This window comes from Petromyzon marinus, chromosome 20 (assembly GCF_048934315.1).
Source record: "Petromyzon marinus isolate PM22_M1 ecotype Great Lakes invasive population chromosome 20, UKy_Petmar_22M1.pri1.0, whole genome shotgun sequence".
NCBI lineage: Eukaryota > Metazoa > Chordata > Hyperoartia > Petromyzontiformes > Petromyzontidae > Petromyzon > Petromyzon marinus.
In genome coordinates, this window is record NC_133686.1 from 5036752 (window position 1) to 5052342 (window position 15591).

At 43.6% G+C, this 15591-nt stretch overlaps 2 protein-coding genes across 4 annotated transcripts in view; one reads left to right on the top strand and one right to left on the bottom strand.

The window, feature by feature from the left end:
- Positions 1 to 11539, top strand: part of OPLAH (5-oxoprolinase, ATP-hydrolysing) — a 38200-nt gene extending 26661 nt beyond the window's left edge. For both annotated transcript variants that reach the window (XM_032957712.2, XM_032957713.2), the window contains exons 22-27: positions 661 to 795; positions 1059 to 1208; positions 2223 to 2380; positions 3026 to 3186; positions 4756 to 4853; positions 8132 to 11539. In XM_032957712.2, the coding sequence (XP_032813603.2) occupies positions 661 to 795; positions 1059 to 1208; positions 2223 to 2380; positions 3026 to 3186; positions 4756 to 4853; positions 8132 to 8302 (873 nt within the window). In that variant the 3' untranslated portion in view covers positions 8303 to 11539. The remainder of the gene's footprint in view (positions 1 to 660; positions 796 to 1058; positions 1209 to 2222; positions 2381 to 3025; positions 3187 to 4755; positions 4854 to 8131) is intronic.
- A 657-nt stretch (positions 11540 to 12196) lies between these two features.
- Positions 12197 to 15591, bottom strand: part of LOC116944200 (transmembrane protease serine 6-like) — a 32259-nt gene continuing 28864 nt past the window's right edge. For both annotated transcript variants that reach the window (XM_032957710.2, XM_032957711.2), the window contains exon 19: positions 12197 to 15067. In XM_032957710.2, coding sequence (XP_032813601.2) covers positions 14906 to 15067 — 162 coding nt within the window. In that variant the 3' untranslated portion in view covers positions 12197 to 14905. The remainder of the gene's footprint in view (positions 15068 to 15591) is intronic.

Below are 15591 nucleotides of genomic sequence, written 5' to 3' on the forward strand. Positions count from 1 at the left end.
AGACACATTGACTTCTTCAAACATTAAAACAGAACTGGTGTCAGGGCGCATTGACAAATTGAGCTCACCCCCCCCACTCCTCTAACGCTCGGTTTATTTACATTATGAGACCTCCTTTGCCAGTAGCAAGATATAGTAATAGGTTTTTACCCTTTTATCTGGCACCAAAACTGACACCTTTATACAAGGGATCATGTTTGCAATAACCACAACACAAGTAGTCAAAATGCAAACAAAAAATACAACTCTGATAATGGTGTCGGTTTTTGTGCCAGATAAAAGGGTAAAAACCTATTACTATATCTTGTTACTGGCAAAGGAGGTCTCATAATGTAAGTGCTTACCCCGAGCTCTCAATACTCTGATGGTGCGCTGTTTTTGAGTTGTACGCCTTTTGGCGTCTTCTGGTCCAACACCAGTGGAGACTGGGCTCTAAGAAAAGCCGTCTCGGGTGTGGACCAATCAAATTCAAGGGCAGTGCATATTATTATCAGTTGTCTTTTTTGTTTCCATTTTGACTACTTGTGTTGTGGTTATTGCAAACACGATCCCTTGTATAAAGGTGTCAGTTTTTGTGCCAGATAAACGGGTAAAAACCTATTGCTATAGCTCGGTTAATTCTTGTTGCCTTTAAACTCGTCACAATTGCATGCCCTGCAGGGTAGTGCAGTCTTTGATTTCACAGGGACCGGTCCAGAGGTGAAGGGCAATTGTAATGCTCCTCGTGCCATCACGCTCTCCGCACTCATATACTGCCTGCGTTCCATGGTGGGACAGGACATTCCTCTAAATCAGGTCTGTACAGCTTGACATTGCCCAAGCATTGCCCATTTAGAATCAACGTGCGTTTAAGAGTATTGTCGCTGCTATACATTTCCACACGTTGAGTTGTCATTTGTGGCCAGCTCGCTTCTAAAAAAGAGCTATACACCTCAGTGTGGGCCTTACCTGGTAAAATACAAATAGTTGAGTTGGACAAAGTTAACCAAGCTCTCTAATGTGTTTCCGGGTTGCACCGTGTGTTGCCCCCACCACTGTGCGTGTCCACCGGGCGGCAGGGCTGCCTGTTCCCTGTGAGGGTGGTGATCCCGGAGGGCTCCATACTGTCGCCCTCTCTGGGTGCCGCCGTGGTGGGAGGGAACGTCCTGACGTCTCAGCGCATCGTCGACGTTATCTTCCGAGCCTTCTCTGTGTGCGCTGCGTCGCAGGTGGGTGGAGAGGAGAGAGAGAGATACGGCGATGGGCAATTGTTTTACATGTTTTTTTTTCATACCTCCGATTAGCACGGTTGGCTTATGTACGTTGCGAAAGAAGTTCTCCACCATGAATCAGAATCTTTGTTTAGACTGGAAAGATCTGGTGATCTATGAAGCTCTTTTCACAGATGCACAATGGGAAATGCATTGCCACAAAACGTGAACACTGCACATGGTTACATTTTAACTTTACATATTCTCCAAATTATAAGACACTGGAAAGTAAGACGCATCCTTAATGCATACCTGCTTTCAATAAAGTTTTACAAACATGGTCACACATATGCATGTACTGAAATGTAAGACGCACACCCCCAACTTTTACTTTAAAATATATGGGGAAAAGTGCATCCTGTGAATATGGTAACATGCAATATTAACCAGGGGTGCGAAATTCATGGCACGCAGGCCAAGTCGAGCCTCTGACTTTGATTTCATATGGCCTGAGGCCACACGATGAGACCTACCACTTTTAACAACCCGTAAACAATATTTATCTGCCACTGCAGGCAATCTTGGTCGCACTACTCTGGTATTATAGAGGAATATTTTCGAACTCTGCTTTGAGTGCGCTTAATCACTTCTGTCACTGCAATGGTTTTGTTATACTCGGTCGACTTGTACATTATTTTACAACACTTTATTATTGTAAGGTGCTTGTTACTGTGTGAACTGCCAAAGGTATTTAAATGTCCTGAAGATGGAGTGATGAAATCAGCTTGTGTATAGGTGCTAGGTGTGTTGTCTGTACGTGTGTATGTTTAACTTATTTCGCACCGTACGTCGCCAACCGTGCAAATCGACGGTGCGGTTGTTACATTGTCAAACGGTGAGCTGAGAGGCCTTAATCTCATTAAGATTTAAGATAATCGTTGATGATGGCGACGACGATGATGGAAGTAAAAGGTTCTGCTTCTCTGGTATAAACGGAAGTCTGCTGTACGGTGTCGCCAATGGCCTTTCCAGGGCTGCATGAACAACATCACGTTTGGAGATGAGGAGGTCGGCTACTACGAGACGGTGGCGGGTGGCGCTGGCGCCGGCCCGCACTGGAGCGGCCGCAGCGGGGTCCACACCCATATGACCAACACCCGCATCACGGACCCCGAGATCCTGGAGAAGAGGTGCACTCCTCAGCACCGCCTCACCCACCCCACTTTCCCCTCTGCCGTCGCCGCGGCGGCATGGAAAGAAAAGCACCGATCTAGAGTGGAAGAGCTGCGTCTCGAATTTGTATCGATTTATGTCATCTATAAGTCCTCCCGGGACGTTGACATTCACTGGTTTTTGCCAGTTTGTGATGTAATACGCCACTCAAGTAGTAGTTACTCGCCCCTCTTCTTAGATGTTAACTACCTCGCCTGGTTTACAGGAGGTCGTGGGTTCGATCCCGACCCTTGACGCCTTTATATTATTTGGAGTTTGCATGTTCTCCCCTTGGTCGCGTGGACTTTTCTCCGGGTCCTCCGGTTTTTCCCTCCGGATCTAGAAACGTGCGTTTAAGAGTATTTGGCTGCTACACAATTCCCACGTGATGAGCCGCTTCGTCGAGCTATCATTTGTGGCCAGGTCGCTGCAAAAGAGCTCAGTGGGTCTTACCTGGTAAAATAAAAAAAATGTTTTAATAGTTTTAAATAGTTTGTACAGTTTCTTTCCGATATGCGAGATATACTCCTCCCACGATGTGTCCCAGATTTGTTGTTACCTGAGAGGTGGCAACCCCAACTCAAAATGGCATCTCCAAACCAGTAACAAATGCTTCTGCCCAGGTATCCCGTCGTGCTGCAGAAGTTCGCACTGAACGCTGGGACGGGGGGAAAGGGGCGGCACTCTGGCGGCGATGGAGTGACGCGGGAGCTGCTCTTTCGCCGCCCCCTCCTGCTCTCCGTGCTCACAGAGCGCCGAAGCTTTGAGCCGTACGGGCTGAACGGTACAACGAGTGCTGTTACCCCCTTTGCCCTTTGCCCTCTGCCCGCGTCATTTCCAACGGCAAGCTCGTCTCCTCCGCACCAAGGCGACTAAGTCGATAAGTCGGGACATCTTAACACTGCTACAACAACATTTGTATATTAAATGAAAAAAAATGTGATGCTGCATTGACATGTTCATAACATTGCCCCTGAAAGTAAAAAAAAAAAGTAGAAATAATTGACAAGGTTTTGGGCAAGCTGCGAAGAAGGGCCATTGCCTGAAACGTCACCTAATTTATATAACAAATGAGAAGTTACTGACGAGGTGGCAAAAAAATGCCAAAATTAAATCCTTTCACGAGCCAAAATTGAGATATATTTATAAATCTTTGGAGTTGAATTGTTATGCCAACGAAACATGCCCAGGACTGTAGTTCGACATTTACATGAGCCGTTTTCACATTCACAACGATGGCATTTTGAGATAATTCCTTTCATAGTTTATATATACGTGTGTGTGTGTTTGGATCACGTGAATTGCCTTAAACTAAATAGTTGACCCTCGATTAAATATCGCGTACCCACATACTTATGTAGTGACCCGTTGTGCCATCGTATCCGCCGGAAGTTTTGTCTGCGATGAATGACACCTGAACTTATGGAATGCCCTTTACCAGCCCGCACTGATCAGCATGGTGAGTTATTGTCACAAGAGACCCCCCACCACCATTATTGTGGAGGTCTTCTTCCAACAGTGGACTGACAAAACGCTGTAAATTATTATCACGATAACTATGGAAGCATAGTGATAAATATTGAAGTCAGTTTGCTGGTGTTTTCTTCCATCGTGTTAAATGTTTACAATGTACTGCAACGATACGTAGAACTAGCATTGAATTGCTGCACAAAGAGACAGAGAAGGCAAAGTATTGTAGAAATGTGGTCCATAAATAAGCAAAATTTTTTTAAATTTTGCTATTGGTAGACGATTACTGTGCGTGGTTGCTCATTCTCCTCTACAGGCCCCATAGCCACTCGTGCTGTCGACTTCTGCTCGTGTTCAAATCCAGGCTCAAGACCCCTTCCCCTTGTTCTCTGCCCGTGACTGAGGGTCTGTCTCTCGATCAAATAAAAACTCTACATATGCCTCTTTTTCCCCTGGATGCCCAATGTCGCAGTGTTCTGTACGGTGTCGAGAGTTGTGGTTGCTCAAACGATGTACCCTCCCAAAGCCCACTTGTCGTTAACCTACGTACGTTCTCTAATCGATGATGTCGAAGGCAAAGACAGCGGCAGCGAAAAGATGAAATGCACCCCGAGAGGACGTCCACCTCGTACATAGAGCTTTGAGATCGGCTCGTGTGCAGCAGGCGCTCTGGCTTGTTGCATCACAGGACCATGAGATGGTGATGGCTTTGGGGAGGCCTTCATCCAGCAGTGGATAGAGAGCTAATAACAATACACCTCCCTTGTGATACAATAAATTGCAAAGAATCAGTTATATTCCAACAGATTATGATGATAACGACGACGACGATGAAATTCAAATTGTATTGTTTTTCACTTGGGTTGTGCCATTGGGACTGCAGGAGGAGCTCCTGGAGCGACCGGACGGAACTGGTTCATCCGGGCGAACGGAGAGAGGCTCGAGCTGGAAGCCAAATCCTCCGTGTCCGTGCAGCCCGGGGTGAGGAATCTCCACCGCCAACACTCTCTGCAGGAAGCAATTCCAATAACACGGCCACACACATTGGCATTGGGATCCCAAGTGTCATGACAATAACGTTGACCGGCAATGCAGATGAGTGACAGGCACGGGGCTTTCCACGATTAAGCGAGGATGAACAGCTTCACATGGGAGCTTGCGGCTTGCTCCTCCAATCAGTGGAGAATCAAGGAGTTGTCTAATTGTGAATGCGGTGCGAAGTGCAATCCATCACTCGCAACACTTTTCACTGAACAAAACATACAAACGTTGTTTATCCCTGTTCACGAGTAGGATACCGATATCTTTTTATTTGGACAATGTATACGATTGTATCTGGCCTATGGATTTTACAAACAATGTGTTTTCAAATAAATTGCACTTACAGTATTCGGATAAAACAGTGACTTTTATCAACAGAAAAATTACGGAACGTTGTGAGACGGATTGCAGTGGATCTGGTGTGACAGGTCTATTACAAGTAGCATCTGTACAGTGATCACCAACACGACAAAATGCTGAAAATTACTTGTCAGACATCTGCATACTGGGGATGTGCTCCAGATTTTTATATTGATAAAAATAAAATCAGGCCAAGATATGAAATATCAGGAGATCCGAAACAAAACCATTCTTGTTTTGGATCGATCCTCTTACTGGACACGACATCACTGATATGACATCACTTCCACACTTTCCCGTCGCGTGACATCACCGTTGTTCCCAGGAAGATAATTTGCATAACTCCAAAATGTAATCCGAAACTCACCCTTACTCTTACACCCTTGTTGTTTTGAAAATACAAAAGGTTCTATTGGACCCTTTCCAACTGTTTTGCCTCTGGGGTTTTCATACAACGCAATGGTAGAATCCTACACCCCACAAGTACTCTTTAAAATGTCACCACACCGGTGGACACGTGCTCTGTTGGTCAGATGAGACGTGGAAATTGCAGCCGTAAGAGTAACAGCTGCAACCGAGTTTTAAAACGCGGCAGATAGCATCGTGCAAGCAATGTGGTGATCCACATAATACCGAGTGCCAGGGCATCACGGTAGTTGTTGGTGAGCACACCTTTGTGTTGTTAAGCCCGATATTTTGTTTGCTGATCTTATTCAACTCAATGGTGATTGCATTTTGGAGGTGAATGGGTGTTCTTTCAAATAAACTTGAGCATTTTAAATATAGTGATGAGATCACACACACACAAGGACATGTCAACCCCCAAAGGGCTCAAAATCGGTGAGATGACGACTGAAAAACCTTGGGAAAACCCCAAGAAATTGAGGCTAGTGAAACATTTAATACATTTATACATTTTATTTGTGAGCGCTTTTCTGAATACTCAGACAACTTTACATAAAATTTAAAAAGCAGCAAAAACAACATCAAACGGTAAAAACCACTAAAAACACATCAAACTTGGCTAAACGTTAAAAGCAATTTCAACTGTGACGCAGCAGGCAAGAGTGAGTCTGCTTTTGAGGTTGTTCGTCGATGAGTTTGTGTAGCGGTGGTATGCTTATGTGCACCGCTTAGTGAACAATGCCGTAGTAAAGGAAGCAATAATAACCTTATATAGTTATGAGTTTTTTTCGCTTGTTTCCCATAGAAAAGCTGTAAGTAAAGTAAGTAAAAAAACGTTTGGAGCTGAACCCCTTTTATATGAGATCTGAACTATATCGGTAGTTACCGGTGCGCGCTGCAGTTATCGGAGCCAGGTGCAGTATTTGCAATGGGCAAACAACCAACCATTGTGAGAATCCATACCACGGCAGGGCGTGAAACACTCAAAATAAACGTGACACGTTATGCACATAGAAGACTTCAGCCTCGAGGATCTATCCATGCAAAATCAACAATCGTGCTCATTTGCTTTATGCTGAAATAGGCTTTTAAAACAGGCTTTTCGCGACGCTACTAATAATAAGGCGAGAAGCCTTAACAGCAAGAAAATCAAATGTCATCTTCAGGTGTTGGGTTTTTTCGATTAAGGTGTTTTTGGGCTGTTATAAAAATAACCTGAGCCAGTGGTGTTGCAAGGTGTATGGGTATAATGAAAATGCCGTGTCTTTCCATTGACAACATTAAGTGACCTTGCCTCAATACACATTTTTATTGAATAGTCATGCATGACGCAGCATTTTAAAAAAGTACATTTGACAGTTATTTGTGTACAAAAGCATTAAAAGTGTTTTTTTTTATTTCAGCCCTTTTGCCATACCCCTCTTGGAAGGAGGCCTCACCACACCGTTTTGGTCGTGGGACTGGTTTAACAATGGGTCACCATGTATGGGGTTCCAAACTGGTTCAGATATCACTCGCCACTGAGCCATTTCCAGGAATTAAACTTCCGCATTGCACGGTTGGCTGCGTACAGCGGGAAAGAAGTTGAACATAAATTTTGATTTAAAGCTTTCGTGACTGCAGGTATTCATTAATATTCTTGGTTCTTTCGGTAAAGTCACGTAGAAGGGAAACAACAAACTAATAAAAATATAAAACAATAAAATTGTCACGACGTTTCGACTGCAACACAAACAATCATCATCAGGTGTTAAAACCACAGCAAGAACATTTGAAAAAAGTGGCGTTTTTTTTTTGCTGTGGTTTTCACACCTGGTGATGATTGCTTGTGTTGCAGTCGAAACGTCGTGAGAATTTTATTGTTTCCCTTCTACGCGACTTTACCGAAAGAACCAAGAATAAGTTGAACGTACATAAATAAAAACGCAGGTTCGCTGGCTTTGCAGCAGTGCTCTAACCACTGTACCACCGCTCCACACTGAACAATTACAATCTCGTGAATATAATTTATATATTGAAGCACAGTTCACGCCTCACACGTGCGTACAATAATATACTTCACCCCTTGCCCATCACCAAATCACCCCAGAATGCACAAAATTTCATCGCACCTCAGAGCCGGGGGATAGCGCTTGCACAGGTAACCACCGAGTGTGGACGACAGGTGCGTTGGAAGATGATGTGGTGAGGCAGTGCGTGGCAGTGCGTCAAAATCCGTGGCTCTTCCCTCCTCCCCTCCCGCCTTCACCAAATCGCACCGCGTGAAGTGCGATCAAATATCCTTCATGGCCCTGAAGGTGTGGCGGAGGCCCCTCATCCAGCGGTGGATTGACAAAACGGGCCCGTACCTGTAAGTGCATTTCGCCCTGAGGCAGCGCTGCAAGGCGATGCACGCACGCAGCACCTTTTTGCATTAACAGCGGTGTTGTTGGACCCTCCCCCCCTTTTCCCAGGACACGTTCTGCCTGCAAACACCAGGAGGCGGCGGCTTCGGAAAGCTGGAAGCCAACGCTGACCACGACGGCGGCGAAGAGCCGCGTGCCGCCCATGGGCGTGAGCCAGCCAGAGCTTTTGCCGAAAGAGGCAGCTTGTTTGACTACAAGCAAGCCCAGGAATCCGTTTAAGTTGTTCGCAGCACCCACAGCTGGCTCAGCACACCTCGCCTGCCGACAGACGCCGCACAACAATGCATTGTGATGTTGTAACGCAGAGGTGGGGAACCTTTTTTTTCTGCCAAGGGCCATTTGGATATTTCTAACATCATTCGCGGGCCGTACAAAATTATCAACTTAAAAATTAGCCTGTTATATTTGGTCAAACGTTTAATTAACTCGCCCCTAATGTGATGGCTGGAAATGCTTCTCTTTGGCGAGGCGTGTGATGATGTTAGCTGGTATTGACGATGTTAGCTGGTATTGATGATGTTAGCTGGTATTGATGATGTTAGCTGGTATTGATGATGTTAGCTGGTATTGATGATGTTAGCTGGTATTGATGATGTTAGCTGGTATTGATGATGTTAGCTGGTATTGATGATGTTAGCTGGTATTGATGATGTTAGCTGGTATTGATGATGTTAGCTGGTATTGACGATGTTAGCTGGTATTGATGATGTTAGCTGGTATTGATGATGTTAGCTGGTATTGATGATGTTAGCTGGTATTGACGATGTTAGCTGGTATTGATGATGTTAGCTGGTATTGATGATGTTAGCTGGTATTGATGATGTTAGCTGGTATTGATGTTAGCTGGTATTGATGATGTTAGCTGGTATTGACGATGTTAGCTGGTATTGATGATGTTAGCTGGTATTGATGATGTTAGCTGGTATTGATGATGTTAGCTGGTATTGATGATGTTAGCTGGTATTGATGATGTTAGCTGGTATGGATGATGTTTGCTGGTATTGATGATGTTAGCTGGTATTGATGATGTTAGCTGGTATTGATGATGTTAGCTGGTATTGATGATGTTAGCTGGTATTGATGATGTTAGCTGGTATTGATGATGTTAGCTGGTATTGACGATGTTAGCTGGTATTGATGATGTTAGCTGGTATTGATGTTAGCTGGTATTGATGATGTTAGCTGGTATTGACGATGTTAGCTGGTATTGATGATGTTAGCTGGTATTGATGATGTTAGCTGGTATTGATGATGTTAGCTGGTATTGATGTTAGCTGGTATTGATGATGTTAGCTGGTATTGACGATGTTAGCTGGTATTGACGATGTTAGCTGGTATTGATGATGTTAGCTGGTATTGATGATGTTAGCTGGTATTGATGATGTTAGCTGGTATTGATGATGTTAGCTGGTATTGATGATGTTAGCTGGTATGGATGATGTTTGCTGGTATTGATGATGTTAGCTGGTATTGATGATGTTAGCTGGTATTGATGATGTTAGCTGGTATTGATGATGTTAGCTGGTATTGATGATGTTAGCTGGTATTGATGATGCTAGCTGGTATTGATGATGTTAGCTGGTATTGATGATGTTAGCTGGTATTGATGATGTTAGCTGGTATTGATGATGTTAGCTGGTATTGATGATGTTAGCTGGTATTGATGATGTTAGCTGGTATTGATGATGTTAGCTGGTGTTGATGATGTTAGCTGGTGTTGATGATGTTAGCTGGTATTGATGATGTTAGCTGGTATTGATGATGTTAGCTGGTATTGATGATGTTAGCTGGTATGGATGATGTTTGCTGGTATTGATGATGTTAGCTGGTATTGATGATGTTAGCTGGTATTGATGATGTTAGCTGGTATTGATGATGTTAGCTGGTATTGATGATGTTAGCTGGTATTGATGATGTTAGCTGGTATTGATGATGTTAGCTGGTATTGATGATGTTAGCTGGTATGGATGATGTTTGCTGGTATTGATGATGCTAGCTGGTATTGACGATGTTAGCTGGTATTGACGATGTTAGCTGGTATTGATGATGTTAGCTGGTATTGATGATGTTAGCTGGTATTGATGATGTTAGCTGGTATTGACGATGTTAGCTGGTATTGACGATGTTAGCTGGTATTGACGATGTTAGCTGGTATTGATGATGTTAGCTGGTATTGATGATGTTAGCTGGTATTGATGATGTTAGCTGGTATTGATGATGCTAGCTGGTATTGATGATGTTAGCTGGTATTGATGATGTTAGCTGGTATTGACGATGTTAGCTGGTATTGATGATGTTAGCTGGTATTGATGATGTTAGCTGGTATTGACGATGTTAGCTGGTATTGATGATGTTAGCTGGTATTGATGATGTTAGCTGGTATTGATGATGTTAGCTGGTATTGATGATGCTAGCTGGTATTGATGATGTTAGCTGGTATTGACGATGTTAGCTGGTATTGACGATGTTAGCTGGTATTGACGATGTTAGCTGGTATTGACGATGTTAGCTGGTATTGATGATGTTAGCTGGTATTGATGATGCTAGCTGGTATTGATGATGTTAGCTGGTATTGATGATGTTAGCTGGTATTGACGATGTTAGCTGGTATTGACGATGTTAGCTGGTATTGACGATGTTAGCTGGTATTGATGATGTTAGCTGGTATTGATGATGTTAGCTGGTATTGATGATGTTAGCTGGTATTGATGATGTTAGCTGGTATTGATGATGTTAGCTAGTATTGATGATGCTAGCTGGTATTGATGATGTTAGCTGGTATTGATGATGTTGCTGCTACTCGCAACTGCTTTTCCAGGTTTGCTCCCAGATTTATTGAATTTCGAGTCCCGCCTGCGGTTGTCTTGGCAGGGCCAAACCGAATGATTTCACGGGCCTCATACGGCCCGCGGGCCGGACGTTCCCCCACCCCTGTCGTAACGTAAAGCGCCAAGTGAGGCCAACACTGTAAACTGGGTTGTGCAACAGTCCCCGGCGCTCCTGTTTAAAGAACAGGGATGTTGCTATGGTCACGGGTGCCCGATTTGCATTGGATTTAACAAAGCGGGAACTTGTTAAATAAAAGCATGCGGAGTGTTCAAATAATCCTTGTGCGTTCTACAAAATCCAGCTTAGCGTCGGCCTTTAAGCGTTAAAACGTGCATTGTGTTGTGTGCGTCTCTTGGTAGGCAAGGGTGTTGGCTGAAGCAGTTTCCACTGCCATGTCCGGTGAAGCTAATTGAATAACCGATAGCTTTGCCTGCGAGCCCCATACAAATCATATATTCGCAAACACCAAGAAATTCTATGAAATTACATTTCAAATCTACCTCATGGGGCTTTAACCCAATAGTTCCAATCCAAATAAGCTTGCTATCACTCTCACCGATGTATTTTGCGTGTCTGTATGCAACACGATTATCAGTTGAATAAAAATCGCTCACACTTGTAATGTTACTGTGCATTCGTCTGTTTTGACTGGGTCTTCAACACTTGCAACATCATAAAACAGACTTGGCAAGCAATATATACACATGCACGACAGTTGAAAATATGCATTTAGTTAAGTATTTTAAACGAGGTTCATGCTGTTCCAACCCCTTAGCATTTTGATCGAACTGAGGTAAGCTCCTTACAAATCACCTAAACGCGTTGGTGCACAAGACTGTTTTTCTGTTAACCATTGTTTTATTTTACCAGGCAAGGGCCCACTAAGCTATTTTCAGAAGCAACCTGGCCACAAATGACAGCTTAAGGAAGTGGCTTCAGATACTATTAAACGCACGTTTCTAAATGGAGGAAAAAACCAAAGGACCCAGAGAAAAATACACGCGACCATGGAGTGAGACGTCCGAACTCCAAATATACAGGTGTCAGGGTCAGGATCGAACCCACGACCTGTATACCAGGCGAGGTAGTTAACATATCACTACCGTCTTGTCACGGGCATTATAAGTATTTGCATGTCTAGTGATGAAGATCCGGTTTACTTTTCCCCATTTTGTCAACCAGGGTGTTCATGCTGCTACGTCAAGATTGTGAGTGAAACGTCATCTTACACCAATGGGCCCTCGATTATTAGAATGCACTCAACCATCAACACAAAGGCCTTAGTCACACCAATGTTGGGTTTTATTTCCAAAACAATACTGGACGTGTCAAATTAAACACCTTGTTTGTTGAAAGGTGGAGTACCTTGACAGAAAAAAATGTAATAGAACAAGTTTTGGTCTTTATTTTTTTAATAAAGTTACATATTGCAACAATCATTTAACAAGAACATTACTCCATAGGCTACTCAAACTTGAACTAATTTCAAGGTTTACACAGGTCGTTGGCTCAATTTGAAGCAAACATACAATGCGTTTTTATAACTTTTGCAGCTTTAAAATAAATGCGATTTACAACAATACACTTTACACAATGGCCAAAGAAGATTCACAATACCACGTGCAAATAATTTTCATTGAAATAACATCGTTTAAAAGATACTGTACTTTTTTTTTACAGAAATCCACGCAACAATAATACGTAATTATGTGCGTTCATAGCACTATACAATTTTGTTTGTCCCAGGGAATGAACCCAACAGGTCAAGCTTCTTTCTTTAAAAAATTGTCCATTCAAAATTGGATATTTGTTTACTACAATTGTTATGTAGCAACATTAACAAGTCAAGCCTTTTATCGTTGCTTGAAATTCTAATATCCGACGATTACAATTAAAGCAAATCTGTGTGTGGGGGGAGGGGGGGCGGTTGAGGCCTATTCCAGCGATGCAATGCGGTTATTGCGTGGAACTTTTAACCGACAGTGGTTGGGATATCACTCACCACTTAGCCATGGCAGAGAACCAAACACGGACTTTGCGAGGTTCATAGTGCAATGCACCAACCACTGTGCCACCATTCCCCCACCACCTTTAAATGCTAAACTACAGTAATATCAAACAAATTCACGAAATATATTTAATTGTCCTTGGAATTGTAAATAATACAAAGCAAAATGCTTGCTCTCATCAACAAACACTGCTGCACATGAGATTAAATTTTAAAAATTTGCGACTTCTAACGTTATATTCACATTGCTAACGCAAGTGCTCAAACTAAATCTGGCTTCATATTCTTTGAGTCTTTCGGTAAAGTCACTTAGATAGGTTCAAAGAAAATAACAAAACAACTTGTGTTGCGATCGAAACGTCGTAGTTTTTTGTTCTTTTCTTTGAACCTATCTACGTGGTGACTTTACCGAAAGACCCAAAGAATATGAATGCCTGCAGTCACGAAAGCTTTAAGTCAAGATTTAAATCTGGCTTATTACTCACGGACAGGATATTTCCGCACCGCGGCATTCTACGCGCCATCTGCAACATCGCAATTACAAATATGCAATTCATTACAGGCAGGACAACCATTTTTGTACAGAAGCCAGGCCCTTTCAGTGTTGCACTTCAAATGAGGTGAACACAGGTGGATTTCAGTAGATGTGTTTCTCTGAAGCTCGTGGAAATTCGGTTTGAAATTTTCCCTTCAAATTAGGAAATGAGATTAAAATATCCCAATGTTGCACTGTGCAGACGTGCAGATTTATGTCATCACGGTACAATATCGGAACCCACTAATTGCCGCGAGCCCGATAGTAAATTGCACGTGTCCACGTGGGCGTGAAGTGCTATACAAAGAAGGGGCTTGTGTCACATCACTACGTCATCATTTTATACCGAGACAACTTAAAAAAAAATCTGCAAAACACAAGCAATTTTACATTTAAAGTGGAACAATTAAGCTTCAAGGAATCGATGCTTTAGGTTTTGCCATATGCTCCTTATAACTATTTGGCACAAATGTCAAGAAGATTAATTCCCCGACTGTTCGATGAATCGCCGCGATTCACGGTTGTGATTCGATTGTGCAATCGATCATTAGTTGTTACGTCTACCCACTGGGTTGAATCTAGCGGCCACTGGTGGCTACAGGTGGGGAGGGGGGGGGTCACGTGAACCCAGTACGTACAACGCATACAAAGGTGAAAAGCATTCACTCTAGCGAGATTCGATTTTGGTGAAATTATAAAATCTTAAAGACAAAACTGATATATGTTACTTTTGACCATTGTCAAGGAGAACAAAACTTTAACCAGATAACCTACTTTATAACCACGTAGCAACGCAGTCCCCCACCCCACCCATGCATCTCGGCCAACCTCATTATTACCAAAGACAGCAGTGTATAATACAAACACACTCTTGGCGTGTTCACATTAAGTTTATGATGGATTAACAACCCTACCAAGTTGCAGTAGTAGTCATATTTCATGGAAAAAGTAAACAGGTGAAGATTTTCTTCACTGAAGATTCATATATATAAAACGTTTCACATTTCACTCTGACCATTATCAACACTCCTCTTCCAAAAAACTTGTCCTGTTTAAAACATCCGTAAACAGATACTGTTTGATGCCAAGCCGTCAATAGTGAACACCGTCTGTACAGTTAAGAAATAATACACGCGAGTCCTTGTGATCATTATGGTACAGGTAAGGGTGCAAAGCTCTGCACATTTTTTTTCTCTCACCACCTCCACCGCTGGTGGAAGGGCCTCCAATAGAAGAAGCAACGAAGAGCTCCTCTCCAGCAGGTACTTTTGGTCTCCTCTTCCACACTGGCCAAGATCGTCTTGCGAAGTGCGGGAGGAGAACCCACACTTTCCCCCAGCACACGCGTTGACGAGCCGTTCGACCAACCGATGCACCCATCCATGCCGCCGGGTGGACCGAGTTGGAGGGGTCTTTCGGGGAAAAAACTTGCCCGTCATGAGCCCGAACGTTAAGATTGGGCGATGATGCTGTTTATCCACTTGGTGAATGCGGTGACGCGGGTGTATACGCCGGGCTTGTTGACCAGCCCGCAGCCAACGCCCCAGCTCACCAAGCCGGCGAGGAACCAGGAGCCGCGATCCTCGCACACCAAGGGACCCCCCGAATCGCCCTGTTGCAAGAAAAAAAGCTGAGTGCATGCAGCAGCAAGAACACGACAAAGAACAACGTGGGTTTGCTCAGTTCATCTTTCAGGGCACGTGCCATTATAGCACGCGCCCGGAAATGACCGGGATCATTGCCGAGTGTTTGGTCTTGCTTTGCCAGGCACGGGTTTTGTTGGCTTACATTAGATAGACGTCAAATAATGAATGTGGGCATGGTTGAGAGGTTATCTCAAGTGTGTGTTGGGATTATAGCCACCATTGCTATCCAACGCGCTTAAGTAACTTACATCACACGGTACATTACTCCCTCTGCACACACCATTTACTATCGAGGCACAGAATTTAAAACAAACCTAATTCCATAAATAATGCCTTTGGCACGTAGGAAGCACAACCCATGGCATGCTTTTAGAGAAAACGATATCGTACGTGCCGAGCACACGAATGAATCGCGTGGCCAAAACTAGACTTGGGGCCACCTTTGTCTCCCTCGGGCTAAGTGTCTGGGGCCAGTCGGCCAACGCTTTTG